Source organism: Zootermopsis nevadensis, unplaced genomic scaffold (assembly GCF_977971745.1).
Source record: "Zootermopsis nevadensis isolate Lab colony 2312 unplaced genomic scaffold, Znev_1.0 Znev_ptg000061l, whole genome shotgun sequence".
Taxonomy (NCBI): domain Eukaryota; kingdom Metazoa; phylum Arthropoda; class Insecta; order Blattodea; family Termopsidae; genus Zootermopsis; species Zootermopsis nevadensis.
In genome coordinates, this window is record NW_028259192.1 from 11,264,351 (window position 1) to 11,282,282 (window position 17,932).

At 40.4% G+C, this 17,932-nt stretch overlaps 1 protein-coding gene across 9 annotated transcripts in view; it reads right to left on the minus strand.

Moving 5' to 3' along the window:
- Positions 1–354: 354 nt before the first annotated feature.
- The window catches only part of S6kII (Ribosomal protein S6 kinase II), a 155,195-nt gene continuing 137,617 nt past the window's right edge, over positions 355–17,932 (minus strand). For 7 of the 9 annotated variants that reach the window (XM_022082527.2, XM_022082541.2, XM_087340738.1 and 4 more), the window contains 3 exons: positions 5,930–6,047; positions 4,216–4,353; positions 355–3,713 (listed from right to left, as the gene is read on the minus strand). In XM_022082527.2, the coding sequence (XP_021938219.1) occupies positions 3,582–3,713; positions 4,216–4,353; positions 5,930–6,047 (388 nt within the window). In that variant the 3' untranslated portion in view covers positions 355–3,581. The remainder of the gene's footprint in view (positions 3,714–4,215; positions 4,354–5,929; positions 6,048–17,932) is intronic. The other 2 variants (XR_015532667.1, XR_015532666.1) reach the window with 2 other exon arrangements.

The window sequence follows — 17,932 nt, forward strand, 5'->3', positions numbered from 1 at the left end:
TTAAATGTTTCATGTTAAAATCTGACTAGAAAGACATTTTATTTGCAAGTAAACATACTTTAGAAGCATTTTCTTTCTAAAACATATATTAGTTATTAAAACTATGAATCAGTATGTTAGCCCCTGAAAGGGCTGTTTTCAAGAAATGGCATCTTTACTACGATGTAAAAGAGGAACTGAGCTTCAACCATTGATTTTATTCATCTTGGTATAGTTTTTTCCCCTCTAGTATTCCCGTAATTCCTAGGTTTCTATCAACTCAGTATTGATTTGGTTGAAGCAACAAAATTTAATTGCGAGCCACTAATATGCATCATGGGTCACCCAACAGCGAAACAAATAAGCCAGCCAAAGTTGTCAAACAAAATGTTCCATAAAAATATTTATTTCCAGTATCTGCATTATTATACGATTTGTATACATATTCTCACAACTAAGTAAAGAAAATCATTACATGTCTATAGAGGAAAGATTGGCATTGTACAGTAATCTAAAAACTAGCAACATTCGTACAGAACTACAAGGATAATACAAGATGCTTACGCATGGCCACGTGCACAGAATGTCTGAAATCACTATAGAGCGCAACACAGAGTTACGTGGTTCACGTTTTTCGGGGAGAAGAAAAAGTATTTCAGAAATGCAATCTTCTGGGTATACAGAACTGACAAGTCATTTGGGAGTGTAAGGATTCTCAAATACATTTTTCTTGAACATTTATTTGCACAAGTTCGTTTCATCACTATATAAACACTTGCAGAAATTTTGTTAAATTGTACACAACAGCAAGAACCAAGACGTCATGGTTAAAACAGACTCAGTTCACATTCAGACACTAACAAACCATAATAGAAGCAATTTATGGAATTTAAAACTTACCAATATTAGTAAAATAACCAGGTTCCGTAAGTGACGGGAATTTCTTGACAGCTGAGGAAGGAGGACAGAATAGTCTGATATATGGTAGAGAGAAATTCTGTTGTCGCATCGCTGTTGTTTTTGTTTCTGTACTTTAGTGCTGTAGTGTTCTAGTGTCACATGACACTATTTTACATGCTGTTCTACCGCTGATAATGACATGTCACATATTAATTATTATTTCATCGATGAATCGCCCTGATGACGGAGGCAGTATGACCTTTGAAACGTTGGTAAACATCGACCAGACTACGCAGTTGTAACAACCCAGAAGACAGAAATCTTCAAACCTTCACTACCTTGAAAATAAAACGTCTGGTCAATACGAATTGTTCATTGTACACGTAGATGAAGAAAATGAGTATCACAAATGATTCTAAGATGTAATTTTCACAAGTACGATCCTGAGATGCTACAAATACCATCGGGCATAATACTTTTTCAAGTATAATTCCTGTTAACATAAAAGTCTTTGGTACAGAGAAGATAACGAATTCTGTGTTGAAATTCTGCAGTGACTCCGTATATGACATTCTGAAAAGCCCAAAATTACTAAAATTATACATCGAAGACACCCTCGGAAGATAATTTATATATTTTATTTTATTCTTGCTGTGTGTTTTAAATTTATAGTTCCCTCACTTTTCAAAAGATTCTGTAAATTCCTCATTTTGAAAGAGGGCTGCATGATTAATAGTTTCGAAATAATTAATACCAAAAACATCCTTCTGTTCTAAGAACAGTATGTCTGCTCATGTATCTATTTATTAATTTATTTTGTACAACTGCTTCTGGAAATGCTTGTATTTGTACATTCTCTCCATAGAAGTCCTAAAAACATAATGACTTACAAATACTAACTTCAAATAACTGAGAATTCTATATTCACAATACTTTGTACAACCGTCACATGACCTTTAACCAGTTCTCTTCTACTTTCATCACATTACACGTCCAAATGTAACAAGCGAAACACAAATTATCAGATGCCCAAATAAACAGTGTAAGTTAAAATCTGCATTTCACAGTGAGGTCAAAGAGCGGCAGATTGACCCCACGGATGTTCGTTACTTCGTCTAGAATTGCCTACGCTCCAGTTACAAGCGCGAACACGTTCCGCGCAAGCGACATTCTGACGCTCATCATTTGGACATCCGCTTATCTTATAACAAAACGCGTGCTTTTAATTATCAAGAAGCAGACTTTGACTTCAAATAAAATACACAAAATACAGGTGTACACAATTTTATGCTGCACGATCAATTATGCAAGTTGAACTAGTATATTTATTTATTTATTTTAATATTCTTTAAGTAATTCTTATTATTAATATGCATGTCATGCACTGTATTTTTTTAACTAGAAATTGTGACCTAAGGGTGTTTTAGCGGCATGGCTAGGTTCATCGAGGCCTTCGATCAATGTTTATTTATCGTATACGAGCCAACAGAAACAAAATTTTACAAACCTATTTCAGTTCTTCGACTGGAAAAACAATGCTCCTGAAGACATTAAATACGAAACATATAACCTCATCATTTCACTCTTCACTTTAAGAAAGAATATTAAAAATTCCTCTAATTTCTGTCACAGGTATGATAAAAGAGATGGAAGCACTTCTGTTTAGAACTCACAAATATACGCACTCAAAGGATGCAAATAATTAAATCACATAATTCTGCTTCACTTAACTGCGTGATGTAACCGCAGCCCCACTTAATGGTACCTGCACCTTGTCGTGGTGGTGGGGCCTGAGTACCTCAGTGACCCGAAGAGCTACTGGTAGGGCCTCCCTAGGGAGAGGTCAGACTAAAAGACAGGTACCCTGGTCCTCCAGGTTGGGGGTTGGTCGCAAGGCTAACAACCTCGCACCGTAACAAGGAAGATGTTTCGAAACCTCAATCAAAGCCTCGGACAGACGGACCTAACGGAGGACCGAATGGAAGAGGAGAATTGAGGAGTCCATGGACCGAATACGGACCAGAGAGCCATAGAAGAAGAAGAAGATGTAACAGCAGGAAATTTCTTCATGCATCCCATGATGTGAACATAAGAATCCTTCAGTATTAAAAAAATCCATTCCCAAAATGATCCGTATCCTCTACTGAGAAACTGCGCCCGTCTTTACGCCACTGTTGTACCACATCAAACACTGACATGAAGTAAGTCTGAAGAGTAGACGATCGACAACACGGGTGATTTCATTCCAACATTTTAATCCGACAAATCCTGCACAAATTCTGTACAAGGATTAGAGAAAAAACATTAATAAGTTGTTTAAAAATATTGACTCCTCAGCAAATGTTCGCTAAGCAAAGACGTAATAGTCAAGATAACTTGAGAGAGAAATGCACGTAATTCTTTCTTACCTGTTCAATTCTTCTTCTTCTCACTAGCTTCATACCTCTTCTTCCAGAATGGCTGTTAAAGACTGCATTTACTTGTACGTTCTTATTACAGCCAAAATGAAAAAAAAAAGACCACTGGAATAAATGACTTATAAATCAGTACATGATCACTTAAATTTGAAGTAATCGCAAGTTTTAAGTCTAGTTTGCTCGAGCACTCACGCACGCACATCATAAAGCCGCAACGGACTTCACTCCATCTCTTGACGCAGAGTCAATCACACGGTTACGCATCCAACTGACAGGAAGATCACTTCATACTTCCGTAGAAGATTTGGGTCGCGATTTCCTCCATCGTCGTCGTGCAAGTTCCGAGGTGAACACAGGCATCAGATGTGGTGGCCGCGGACTCTGGCTCATGGCACGGTACGTGGCCGCCATTGCACCCTGGATAGACGAAGCAGAGAACAGTCTGTAATAAGTTTTCGCACACTGACGTAATGTGAATAGTGGCCAAGTAATACTATAACCTCATTAAAATTAGCAAAATGAACTTAGAACCAATTAAAAGGCAATAATGATCTTTCTGTTCACAGACTAACAAGCTGTGACCTGCAAGATTTGAGGTTTTCACAGCGGTGATATGAAGACTTCTGTCTTCTGGGTTGTTGCGCCCTGATGACGGAGGCAGTATGACCTCTGAAACGTTGGTAAACATCGACCAGACTACACAGCGCAACAACCCAGAAGACAGAAATCTTCAATGTATTTGTTAGTCAGGATATGACAAAATTAATTTTTCAACTTGTGCACAAATGTGTACGTAGCTGCCATTATAACATTTTTATTGCAACCCCTAGCACCGCGTTTCTTCGTAAGCAAACTACACTCGCCCTACAACTGTATTTCTCTACGTAACAACAGTTTCCACATAAATAACCTAGCATACCTTGATAACGCTAGCTTCTTGCAGAGGCAGGCGATGTGTGGGCAGCATGTTTCTGTGCTGTATCCAACTGTGCTGGAGGACCTGACTAGCTGTGGGTCGTCGGTTTGGATCTAGGTGTAGCATCTTTTGTACCAGATCCTGTTAAAATTATTCACAGACCATGCACATTACCTCCAGTTCTCTGCATTTACTTTGCTATAAAGTGAAGTAAAAAAGAAGGCGCTTGGGGGGAGAGGTGGTATAGCTCCTATTCATTCTTAACCTCGGCACTAGATGGGGGTGAGTGGTCAGCCCTTTATCACCGGGAAAAGACCCCGGTACCCATTGGATAGGAGGCTGGGTGAGCCCCAGAGCCGGTCTGGACGCAGAGAATAGAGGAAAAATTCTCTGCCCCTGTTGGGGATACAATCCCAGTCGTTCGGTCTGTAGCCAGTCACTGTACTGCATTTACTTTGCTATGGTTATTGAAACTAAGACTGCAATGTACTACTGTCATCTCGTAATTGATAGAATATCAAACTCGAAGCACTACCGTTTATAATTTCCTTGGCCTGTATCCAATAAGAAACACAAAAGACATAGAATTCTGAGTCAGAAGACAAGGAGAACAAGATTTTCAAGGGAAATTAAGGAAATAAGTCGCCATGTTTGTTACGGTTCATGCTGGGTCAAATAGTGGGATTTTCTGTTCATGCAAATCCTTTAGGTTATGTTCTGACAGAAAGAATCCAACAGTTCAGATATTTTGTTTCGTAATGTCCTTATTTATATCGATAATATAAAATACGTTTATCTGCCCAGTTGAAGACTTCCTCCATTTCTCCATCTGTGATCTGGTTGCTGCCAGTCAACAGTAATGGAACAAATCTCGAGACATAAACCCGCATAGTGATAAATATTATTCCATAAAACCCAAAATTCCCTAACAACATTACCATAGCAATGGTTACAACAACAAACACATTCATAAATATTATCACATACTGGATACTGAGAACGACCCGTTCTTCAAGTGCCTGAGCACTGCGGGTCCCAACTTTTCATTTACTCGATCTATAAACTCCTTCGATGAGGGATCAGCCCGTCGCAAGGCCCAAAATCCCTTAACAGCAGATATCTATACTGTTTAATTTTTGATCACATCCTTTAATTTTAGGAAGTTAAATGATGAATAAAAAACATTCATGACCTTTTTTTTGCAATGCACGAAGTTTCACATGCAAGGAAAGAATTTCGTGAATAAATACCTATGGAAGACTGGTAACATAAGTTTCAGTCAACAGAAATATATGTTCAGAAACAATTTGATTATTTCTGTGAAGAAAAACCCTGGCGAAAAATGTTTTTTTAAATACTACTAGTATACTGCAGAAAAAATAAATACCATACTCGGCAGACATCTCACAAAACTTTGGAAACCCTGTCATTGTGAATACCAATAAAAGAAACTGTGACAAATGTTGAAGGAAGGTACGTGACATGCAAAGCTGTTTCAATGTTAATAAAGTCTTCTCGGGCTATCAGCCGTGTTAGATGGTGATCAATCGCCGACGTTTCGAGGACCATCTCTGTCCTCGAAACGTCGGCGATTGATCACCAACTAACACGGCTGATAGCCGAGAAGACTTTATAATGAAAGCCACAGTGAAAGCTTCACATCATATACCTGTTTCAATGTATATACAATTCACATATCAAGTCACAATGCACTTACCTTAGCTTCTGTAGACACTGAAACCCAATTTCCAGACTCAAGATCAATTCTGCCTTCACTAATCCTTTGAAGGATCTCACCAGGAGAGTCAGACGCCCCATTGGCAAACGGTGTTTGTCTGGAATGATAAAAGAACAACCCAACTGTCCAATTTTCACTTCAGATATCAAGATCTACCCCTGACTACAACACGCAGGCCTACAGTTCTCTTAGCGGAAAACAAATACAATTAAAAACACTCTTGCTTACTTTAATTGTTGTGTGTGATTTTCATACACACAAGGACGACAATCTATGACGATGAATGCAAAATGGTGGGGTAAATAAGTTTCTTATTGTTTCTCGCTTTATTCAACGAGGTCTTGCCAACAGCATAAATTGGACGTCATTCAATGGTGGATCATTCTGGATGATTTATGAGAAGTGGTCATTACTTTTAAGGCACAATCACGCAAGTTTTGAGGAAATAAGACAAATTTCAACATTCTCATTCAGAATAGACATATGAACATAAGTAGAAGGTGGGACCACCAAAATACAAAAGATGAGTGTTAAACACTCAACTGTTAAGTTCGCCAAAATGCTTATGGTTACAAATTGTGAGAGATGATGAAGGATGTGAACATTGCATATTTTAACACACAGTCCAGTAAGGAAAATAAAAAAGAACTCTCAATAATGGTAGCTGGTGACTCAACTGGGATTCGAATCAGTTTCCTTTTGAATACGATACAGAGGTACTATCAACTACAATGTGTCGTTCCACACCAAAGATGTCTCACAGATGGAATTACATCTGACGTGTAGCATTAAATAAATGCTAAATTTCGTGATTGAAATCCCAAATGGGTTTGGGTATTATGACGTGGGATTCAGTACGAAACACATTACATTAAAAGAAATAACCCCTACCCCAAATCATCTTAGGAAGTTTCGCAGTAGATAAAGAAACAAATGTGACCAAGTCTATCGCCCGCGGTGCTAAAACTTCCCATGCACTCTTTCTTCGTATTAGAAAAGATAGTGGTTCAAACCTTAGTCGGAAAACGACCAGCACAAAGCTTTGCTTTCGATTCTCCCTCGGTCCCTACACGTAGATTATGCAAAAGTGATTAAAACAGACCATGACAGCTTCCTCCGCCATCCAATCAGCCAGGACCAGTTGATAGTCTTTAAACAAATGCCGACATTTCATGGCCACTTTGCTACATTCAATGTGCTACAGGAAACAACAGTATTAACAACCAATCAGAACTTACACATCTCATTTAATTATGACACACGTGATTCAGTATCGGTCTCAACGCCATTAACGCCTGAAACTTTTTTATTTTCCAGTGTAACTAAAAAGCTACATATACAGAGTGTTTCACAATCGATGTGAAATACATCGGGGACTGATTCGGGACATAATTTCGAGCAAAAAAAGCTAATAGGACAATGATCGTATTTACAATCGTTGCTGGGTTATGGCGGTTTCAAGGCACACGCAGGGAAAATTAAACGACAGTAATATTCAGATGAAGTCAGTGCTACATTTTATGAGACACGTCTTGCAACTGTTCAAAACGTCCGCTACGGTTTCATTGCACAGTCTAGTTCGTTCAAAACAAGAGTTCACTGCCCACCGAATCATCTGGGGTGTTCTCGTATGAAATTAACAGCATCCACAATCGGAGACAGGAGTTTACTTCCTATACGTACTTTGGTCCTTTAGGTCATCGCCTTTATTGTATCTTCTTTCAGCTCGATCGGTGCCTGTACATTTAGACCAAGTTACGATTTCTTGAATCAACCACGAAAATCGTTTGATTGGTCGTCGACGTCCTACATCTTGGCAGCCGAAATCTCCGCTTGATTAATTTTTATGGTGTCTAATAAAATACACGACCTACAGAATCAAGAACGAGATGAAGACTCCACTCTCCTTGCGTTCTACAAATTATCCTAAACAAACCTTTACAAATCTTGCTTTCATTGTAGCGCTCTGTTGTTTATCGATGTTTAGATGTGCAAAAAAGCAATGGTGAAACAACGTAATTTAATATAAGCGATTTTCGGTGGCAATTTTAGAAGTACCAACATTACGGCAAATAAAAGTCCTTCTCACGTCTTACATATTATTAAAAAGTATTCAATTTTTCAATGACAACTTCAGTTCTGAAAATATTCGTGCAGGAACGAAGCCATTTTCTAACTTACAAATGTGTCTTACACTTACGCGTATTCAAAGAACGCAAGTGTATGTATGTATGCCTACTTTGAGATCGAGGATACTTTATTAACATACTGTGTATAGTCGAAGCAGGTGAAAAACACATTATCCTTTGACATTCACATGGTGACATGTTTAACACTGTCATTTTATAACAAGATAAGGGTACGTTTCGTGACTATATGGTCTCAAGGGATATATAAAACAAACAGGAAGTAATTCATAATGTGTGCCATCAGGGCGGGTGTCATCGCATGGTGCTCGAGTCAATGTTCTAGTAAAACAGGGAGCCTGAACCATTACATGACTCTGTCAGGGAAGGTTAAAAATTTTATATCTGTACTACCGATATGATCCCATAAATTTTCAATAACGTTAACCCATGATTAAACAAATTACATGAAATATTTACCTGTGTTGTCAGAGAAAACATTATTCTCACTTTTCCTTCCTTCCTTCGGCCGTGTCTATCCACAGTGGTCACCAATAGGTCACACAGGCCCACGATATAAAACACATAGCGTCCTACTTTGTATCTATAAAATATATCACTACGCAGCGCCACCGGTGGCAAATGATTACATAATAAGATGTGTTACGACACATTTCGTTTTAAAACCCGACGATAATAATGAAATAATAATTCAGTGGCTATTTTTTGCAGTTCTCTAACTTCCACAAGGCAGATAAGAGGTTAATATTCCCTCTTACTCTACATGGTGGTTCAAAAGTTCCTGTACACACACACACGCACTAGGTGAAACACGTGACTTCTGATTCACTCTGTTTTATCAAGCTCAATAAAGAAGCATTTTGGTGATGGATTTAACACAAACGCAATTACAAGTACTGAAGGAGTTAGTTAAATGTGTGCATTATAACGAATTCTTCTAGGGCTATCAGCCATTAATTAAATCATCTGACACGGCAGACAGCCTGAAAAGAATTCATTACACTTGGTCGCCGTGAAAGCTTCAGATCACACATGTGCAGTATAATAAATAACAAAGTTCATTATGTCAGCGAAGTTTATATTAACAAAAACACGGGCCAAACACGGTACTTATGCAAGTTTCCAGCAGAAACGATATATTATACATTTATTTTACGTTAATTACATCCATTTCATTTCATATCATGAAACTTTAATGAGTAACATTCTGCACGAAACACAGTCACAAAACGTAGTACAATTATTTTGACTTTACACGAATTTTCAACAAGAAGCGGGAAAAATCTTTTCGAGTTCATCTCAACTTCTTTTCAACAGGACAAGTTACCGATTGTGTATAAATGACTATAAAGAAATACCTCATTTCGCTTTCCTTTTCTGAAGTCAACACACGATGATACATGGACGGACGGACGGACGGACGGACGGACAGAATACATTCATAGACAGTCATACTTCATATGACATATCGAAGAGATGCGCCCGCTGTGACATGCTTAAGTTATATCACAGTGAATGCAGTGTGTGTGTGTGTGTGTGTGTACAATGCTGCAGTCCATTTATATCTGTCATGCGAAGGAGATTTTGCGGACAACGGCTTCTTTCAGTTTTTTGGAGAGAACACTTTATGAATGAAAACAGTAGGTGACCCAGACCGGTTTTTCTCAATGAACTCTCTGTCTCTCTCGCCCGGGTGAGGGGAAATAACGCCACAACGGCTGCACGCTATGCGGGGCGCTGTGAATGGATCGAGAGGAGCGAGAGGAAAGGGGGTGTGGGCAGGAATCGAGCCCCGGTCCTGGCCGTAGCTCCACCTCTCTCCTATGTACACCGCAGTACACTTCCACCCCTCAAACCCCACCTTCACACCCCTACCAAATCTATCCACTGTAAGAGCGCATGACTTCAGAGGCAAGTTTCTATGACCAGTCACTGACGTCAACATCGAGAGGGTAATCGAACATGACCTACTACTTCAAACCACTTCACAAAGGTCCATATTAACGAGCAATATAAAAAATATACATATTACGAAACTAAAATATCTTCTCGTATCAGATAACAACAAAGCGAGACACTGCTTTAGCCTCAAAGCATAAAAATAAACAGGAGCTGGTATCATCACGTCACATGCTTCTCAACTACAGAGTTGTGCGATACTCAAGAGATCGATTATTTAAATCCTTCCGTGCTATATTTAATTTAGCATTAATGCCTCTTGCGTACGCATAGTGGAAGTGACCTAACTAGTTTGTTTTAGGCGAAATGACAAAATCAGATAACTTTAAGTTCCAAAGGAAAGAAAGCGAAGTTGGGATAGAGACGTAGGCCTACATTTTCACCAACATCCGTTACAATAAACTGAAGTGGCAGGAGCTTCTAAGAGAAATATTTCGTTCACAGCACAAGAAGTATGCTATTAACTGTCGGAATTATTTAACTGCTGTAATAGATAGTAAATACACAGTGAAATGAAATGAAGACATTGAACTTCGAAGTCACAGTTACCATTCAGGGCAGAATCTTCGATACTGCAGTGCCCCATTGAACATGAAGACATCGTAAACACGCCCTTGAAAAGACATTACTGAGATGAGTTTTGTTCATGCGTGACACCTGCGAGCCACAAATGAACATGCAGTGTAACATAAATCGAGCGAGAATGAGTTCAAAACGTCTACATCCCACATGATGACAATTAAAAGACGCTAGGTGGCTGGACGTGAGTTCCAGCTTCGTATCCGAGAAGTCCCAGGTTCAATACGCTGCAAGGAGACTGGTTTCTCATTAGTCCCTCAGGGCAAATGTTTTACATCCTTACCTATTCAACATTTATAATCACCCCTTATTCGATATAAAGCATAATTGTCTGAGAAAGCTTAGTTGAAAAACGTAGCTTTCGTCCTGAGTGGTTCTTCGGTCGACATCCGGACCAGGTTCTCGTTGAATAAAAGTATTGCTACATCCACCATGAATTAGGTACTGACGAGCAGCTGAACAATTATTAACGGTAAACAGGGGAATATGGGAGTGGTTGTTGCTTATTTCATGTGGGCTTATTATCGCCATAATCGCCAGCAAACCATGTTTATCCGGAATCAAAGGCAAGTGTTCCGAAGCACACACCAGAACGGATGTATATAGTCGGACACATTCTAGATTTCAGCACAACCCGAAGGTGTGCCAGCATCGAAAACAGGCGCGCGGACCGCTTTACTGGGCGTGGTTGCGAACACAAAAATCATGCCCCAACTTCCAAACTTTCCCTGACTGAGCTATCCTGGATCATCAAACGACACGTGGTTTTCTGAAGCGGTCACCCATTAAGTTAGTGACCACGCCCAATGTTACTTTACCAACGTAATCGGACGAGATCCGACGTTTTAAGCATAATTACATCTGTGATCCACTGACAGCGAAATCTATTGCACTCTTCCCATGCACAGTGACTCAGATTCATCTACCCCGGCTGCAGGGCCGATCACTCATACATAAGCTTTTCACGGTGTTGACCTTTCCAACGCAACAGAGCGCTAAAACACAATATGCGTATTTCCTTCCATCATACCCTGCATTAATTTCAACTTGTGGGCGCGCATGTGTGTATGTGTACGTATGCACAAGCGTTATTCTTCACAGACAAATGTTACATTACATTTTGGCAATAAATGTAGCGCTGCAACGACTCGTCCTAGGTTAAAATTCCCAACATTTGAGTTTGGAAACACGTGATTTGCAGCAACTCTCCCCTCTTTACGTTTTACCGTATTTCCTGGAGGAATTATACAAAACATTGAAATAATTCTGAACAAGCTGCTTCCGGACCAAGAGTCAAGCTTCAAAATGGGAATTAGAAGTAAGCCCAGGTATTAGACACCACACCCCGACCGTCAGTTCAACATGAATGATCGACAGCAATATGTAAGGTTACATGATACGTTCTTTTTGCAGATGCTAGTGGGATATAATCACTCCTTCACTGTCGTGGTTGACAGCGCTTCATCAGCGCTGTTTTATTCAGTTTCAATTTACGAATATGTGGCGCGTAACTAACTCTATGAAAAAGATAAAAATATACGTGAATGTCAAAAGGTTAACAGCTTGCTTCCAATTCTTAGAACCAAATAGGAAAGAAGACACAGGCAGAAAGAAAGGGAAGGGAGAGACGTGGATACGTGACTACTTTTCAAAGAGCTGGCCGCTTGCTTCCAGTTCTTCGGAGCAACTGGATACTGCGCATGCCCTACGTTCTAATGTTTAAAATACGAGATAAATATCGTGATGCAGTAACTGCATTTTCAAACAAAAAGCTTTCGTTAAAATCTACACCCACGCAATAGAATTATAGTGTGAAATATAAATATCGATGGTTTCCGTCGATGCCACCTTATCAATCGAGTTTATTTGTCACACTTTCTCTCGCATCGACCTTACCGATCCGGGCGAACTAGGGCTGAGCTCAGCCAGGACGTGACTGAAGGTGCCCTGCATATATACACAGCTACCGCGGCCCGGGTTCGAGCTACGTGCCGGGCGATGACGTCACTGCCTTGCGGCACTGGGTTAATTCCTCCGAGACTCACCCTACCTTTTCTCGCTGACCCATTCCACCACTGACCACAGGAATGGGTCAATATTAGCAAATCCCCTGAGACGTAACTCAAAGAAACGCGGTACATGAAGACAACAGAGGTAACTTTGCAGATTATACCATCTGCTTTAACTTTCATATCGATGAATGTCGCTCATACAGAGTACATTTAAATAAAATTGTCCTGGATCATTCCTACTCAATACATTCGAATTGCCTTCCATCTAGAGAACACTCGGTTATGAGTTACCTCCCAAATTAATAGGTTGTAAGAAATTCATTGTAATATACACCTTTTCGTATGCACGCACACACACACCTTCTATTTGGAACTCCGTCATCCTCTCAACAATTAGTTTATGATAAACAAATAAATCAGTACAGCAGAGAGACAAAAATCAATGTTACAAGTTGCGTTAATGTAAATTTAGTTTTTAAAGCTATTCTGAACAAAAAGTGAAACAAAAGAATTCTACGAAGCGGAGACCAAGAATTAGGAGTTGGGCATTTTAAGATATAGTAATTATAGCAGAGTATAAAGAAATTACTAAAACGTAATCAAGTGAAGAGTGAATGAACAACACCCGGATTTTTGACGGTAGACACACTTATAAACGCAAGAATAATACGCAGGTCACTATAGAAACATTTTGAATACCTACATAAAGACAATGCTAGCGAGGTCCGATTACACGTTTTCCACTCTGTTTCACACTAAAAAACGTTCCTAGATACCATCTATTTACATTATTCATTTGGGGATTCGAACTGAGTATCTACCGAAAAATTCTGAGCTGATCGCTCGAGAAATCTGACAAAGATATAAGCAGGCAGGGCACTCGCTTTGCGAAACCCAACAAACTCACTCCAAAGATTAATCCTTGAAACTGCATTACCATGGATGGCTTTACTAAAATAGCTCCATCGCCAACGCCTTGTTCATACGCAGCACTTAAAATTAAGAATTCACAAGTACAAATGCTTTAGAACAGTTAATTTCATCATTCTACAGTTTGAATAAGAGCCCTCGAGTTTCAAATGCAAATCCACGCAGCCAGAGAGTTAGTTCCGACTCGCTTCGCGCCGCCGCCATATTTTCTTTATTCCAGTCAACGCCAAAATTACACTTGTCCCAGAAATTTTATACACAAGACTACACTCACTACATAATTATATAACTCTGTTAGTACATACGGCCACATAACGCAAAGAATATTATTCGTACGACGGGTATAAGCCAATGACGTATCGATTTTAGAACTATTTACAAACAAACGAAACAACAGATGATCATCCGCTATACAACGGGCTGTAGTAAGCACAATAATAAATCATTAGGTTCCATAAACGGTAAAGAATTTCATGACCATTCACGCGAATTTCAGTTTCTCAGAAAATGTTCTGTTACATGAAGACATTAAAAATGCTACAATGGTACAAATATGTATTTATTTATTATTTATTTATTTTATTTAGTGTTCTGTCTGACGACAGGTCCATATGAACAGGATCCTTCCATCCTTTTCTCGGACTGGGACCTGTTCATATACGTTCTTAGCAGATGATCCAGAAGTGGTTTGCCATTGCCTTCTTCTGTGTGTGAATGGAGTAATTGTTGGGATGCCACGGAGAAACCGGGGAAGCCCCCGGAGGAAATCTCCGTGTTGCCTAGACCACGGCCTTGCCCAACACAAGTTATAAATTCGGGCACCGCCGGGAATCGAACCCGAGACCCCAGGATTACAAGGCCAGCGTTCTAACCGCTAGACCACCGTGGCACAAATATGTATATAGGAAAATAAATTATCAACAATAAGATGGCTTTCTTCTGGGTGGTCCTTGCCACCTCCATCATCAGGGCGATCACTGCCTGATGATGGAGGCAGCACGGGCTTCTGAAACGTCGGTAAAACTTCTAAGACACTACACGACGCAACAGCCCAGAAGATCCATCATCAGAGCGATCAATGCCTGATGATGGAGGCAGCACGGACCTCTGAAACGTCGGTAAAACTTCCAAGAGACTACACGACGCAACAGCCCAGAAGACAGCCATCTTAAGACTCACCGCCGTGAAAACCTCAAATTCTGAATGTTGTGCAGTGAAGTCTGGTAAATACTACCGCTTACCGCTTACCGCCTCCGTCATCATGGTGACTTATTAATAACCTTGATAATAACGGCGGTCAACAACTCCGATACGTTGATTAATATCCACCAGAGTACACGGAGCACAATTTTAAAAAAAACAGCCACCTTCATTCTCTATGCCTTGAGAACATGAAATCTCACAAAATATTAACAAACCAAGTGATCAAAAATATACTAAATTTGGTTTGTGGTATTGCGGAGTTTTGACGCCGAGTATTCTTGTGGATGGTTATTAAAGTTTCGAAGGAACCTAATTCCTCTATTTTCAGCATAGACTACGTCATAACTCTGAAGATCACAATCCGAATGAGATCCCTCTGTCTACCGCCTACTGTCCACAGAGAGTTGGCGAGGCAATTGTAGTAAGGGAACAGATGGCTTTGAGCATCGTCACCATTTCTGTACAACGCCAGCTTTTGCTTGAGCTGTATAGCTCAGATGCTCGTTCCGCCGCACAAACGCTTACTCAATTGTTTTAGCATGTGTAAAAGTAGAACTGCCTCGCCATCTCTCAATCACCAGGTCACAACAAATATACAGAGAAGAACGCAAGATGTACACATCATAGCATCCTACGACTGGCAGGTACTGAACTTGAAAATTGGGGGATGGGCTAAGGGGGTAAAAGAGGAATTAAATAAATTAGGGTTGGGGTATATTTGGCAGAATCCGCAAGGAAGAAGTGTGGGCAGGACGTGGGAAATTTTAAAGGAAAGGTGCAACGCCATAGAACGACAGAACGTTTTTGATAAAATTAGAGAAAAGAGATCTCTGGCGTTGTACGGGGAGATGAAATCAGGGTGGGGTAGACAGGGCTACATTGGTTGCTGTACGAGGGTGGAGAGAGAGGGATGGGCATGGTTCAGAGCGGGTATTTGGAAGCTGAGAGGGATGAGGGGGGGCATGGATGGGAAAATATGCCCTTTATGTGGGGCGACAGAAAGCGAGATTCACATACTATTAAAGTGTACGGAAACCGGGAGGTGGAGGGAACAGCTCCTGAGGAACAAGTGGTTCACCGTTGGCGAAGAGTTGGCCTTCAAGAAAATTTTAAGCACTACGAATGACACGGAGGTCAGGGATGTAGGGAAATTTCTGTACAAAGTAAGATGTAAAAGACAGGTCAAAATTAGGAATTTAGAACTGCCACTGGGGTAAAAGGCACGAGAACAATACGGAAGAGTTATGTAAATAGTATTAGGGATTAAGGAATAGTCATGTAGAGTAGCATTAGTGAATAGTTGTAGTAAGCAGTAGTGCTAATAGTGCTACGTATGTAAGGACTGTGGCCGTGAAAACCTGGTGTTAGGCGGCCACAGATCTCTGTATATAGTCTAAACCAAATATATAATATTATATTATATTAAAAAAAAAAAACATCATAGCATCCTTTCTGATCAATTTTTTAACTACTGTCTTTTATTCAATGTACTTACGCACGGAACGCCTGAACATATTTGTTTAGACTACACGCAACACAGACGTGTCGGAGAAGTTGCCGCGGCAGTAGGTAAACACGTGCACCGTAACAAGACAACGAGACCTAAGTGCGTTAGAATGTAAACAGCAAGTCACAAAAACAAAACTTTTGGCAGTGTAACAGTTTTTTTCAAGCTACAATTTGCACGGGTGTATTTTTAAGTGTTTTTCCCACACTGTCTCCAGCTTTCATCAGTCCAAGGCACAATTTTTTCTCCCATTCCTTGTTGACGTAAATGGTTCAGAGGAAACAAAGATACACTATTATTCAAGGAAATGCTATATTACTTATCAAAAGGTCTATAAATACGTTTTTCACATTTCCCACAACCACTTTAGTTTTTAGTCCAGCATTTTATTCGTCTTGGCCATCTTTGCTGGTTGTCTCCCATGCTAGAATAGCAGTTCAAAAGTCTTGATCGTGATCAATCTGTTTCATGACATGTTCAAAGCCACCTTTTCCCCCCTTAACATTTACTGGGCGCATGACACGCTTATTCGTATGATAGGTTGGATGTTATGTCTGGGACAAAATGAAGCCTGAAGCCTGTGATGAAGCCATCAATATCTGATAACTTCTCCTGGTCTTTGAGACCTGTATTCAAATATGTTCTACTGTGAAATGCGGAAAAAATACTTTCTGGGCCCAAGGAGCAGCTTTACCGCAGGAATGTGCTAACACCCCGTTCTTTTTGTTGAATTTTGGCCATCACTATCGGAAAGTTTCAAGACTGTGTCAATAGAGGGCGAACCGGATGTAGTACGAGCTTCTGCCGCTAGGGGGTGCGGCCTACATTCATAGTGAATCAGTGTGCCAGCCGGCATCATCGAATTAGCATTTGTTTCTTAGTTACGGGCGTTTTGGTAGTGCATTACACCGACCCTCCTGCGATTTCGGAATGGCGTGTGCATCAAATTTTGCCAAAGACTCGCCAAAACGGCTACGGAAACCTATGAAATGCTAAAGCAAGCATTTGGGGAGTCCGCAATGGGTCGTGCACAAACTTTTGTGTGACATTCACGTTTTAAAAATGGCCGAACCTCTGTCGATGATGACGAGCGTTCTGGACGACCATCTTCGAGCACAACGCCCGAAAATGTTACGAAGATTCGGCAGGCCATTCACGAAGATCGACGTCGTACCATCAACGACTTGTGCTACATTGTTGGGATAGGCTATGGGACCTGTCAGCTGATTCTAAAGGAAGAACTCCACATGCGACGCATCATGACAACGCGCCAGCGCACACCGCCCTCAAAGTTCGGCAGGTTTTGGCCTCAAACACCATGGCCGTCATCCCGCACCCTCCTTATTCGCCGTGTGACTTCTTCCTCTTCCCAAAGATGAAAATTCAGCTAAAGAGAAGGAGATTTGAGACGATAGAAGAGATTCAGGCAGAATCGCAGATGGTGCTTGACAGGCTGACAAAGAAAGATTTCCAGGGATGCTTCCAGGCTTGGCAGCGGCGCTGGGATCGTTGTGTTCACTCCCAGGGGAACTACTTCGAGGGTGATGGATGAATTTAATACCTGAGATAAGTGTATGGGTTTTTATAGGCGCAGTCTTGAAACTTTCCGATCGCACCTCGTATACGTCCCACTTCGTTAGTGTAG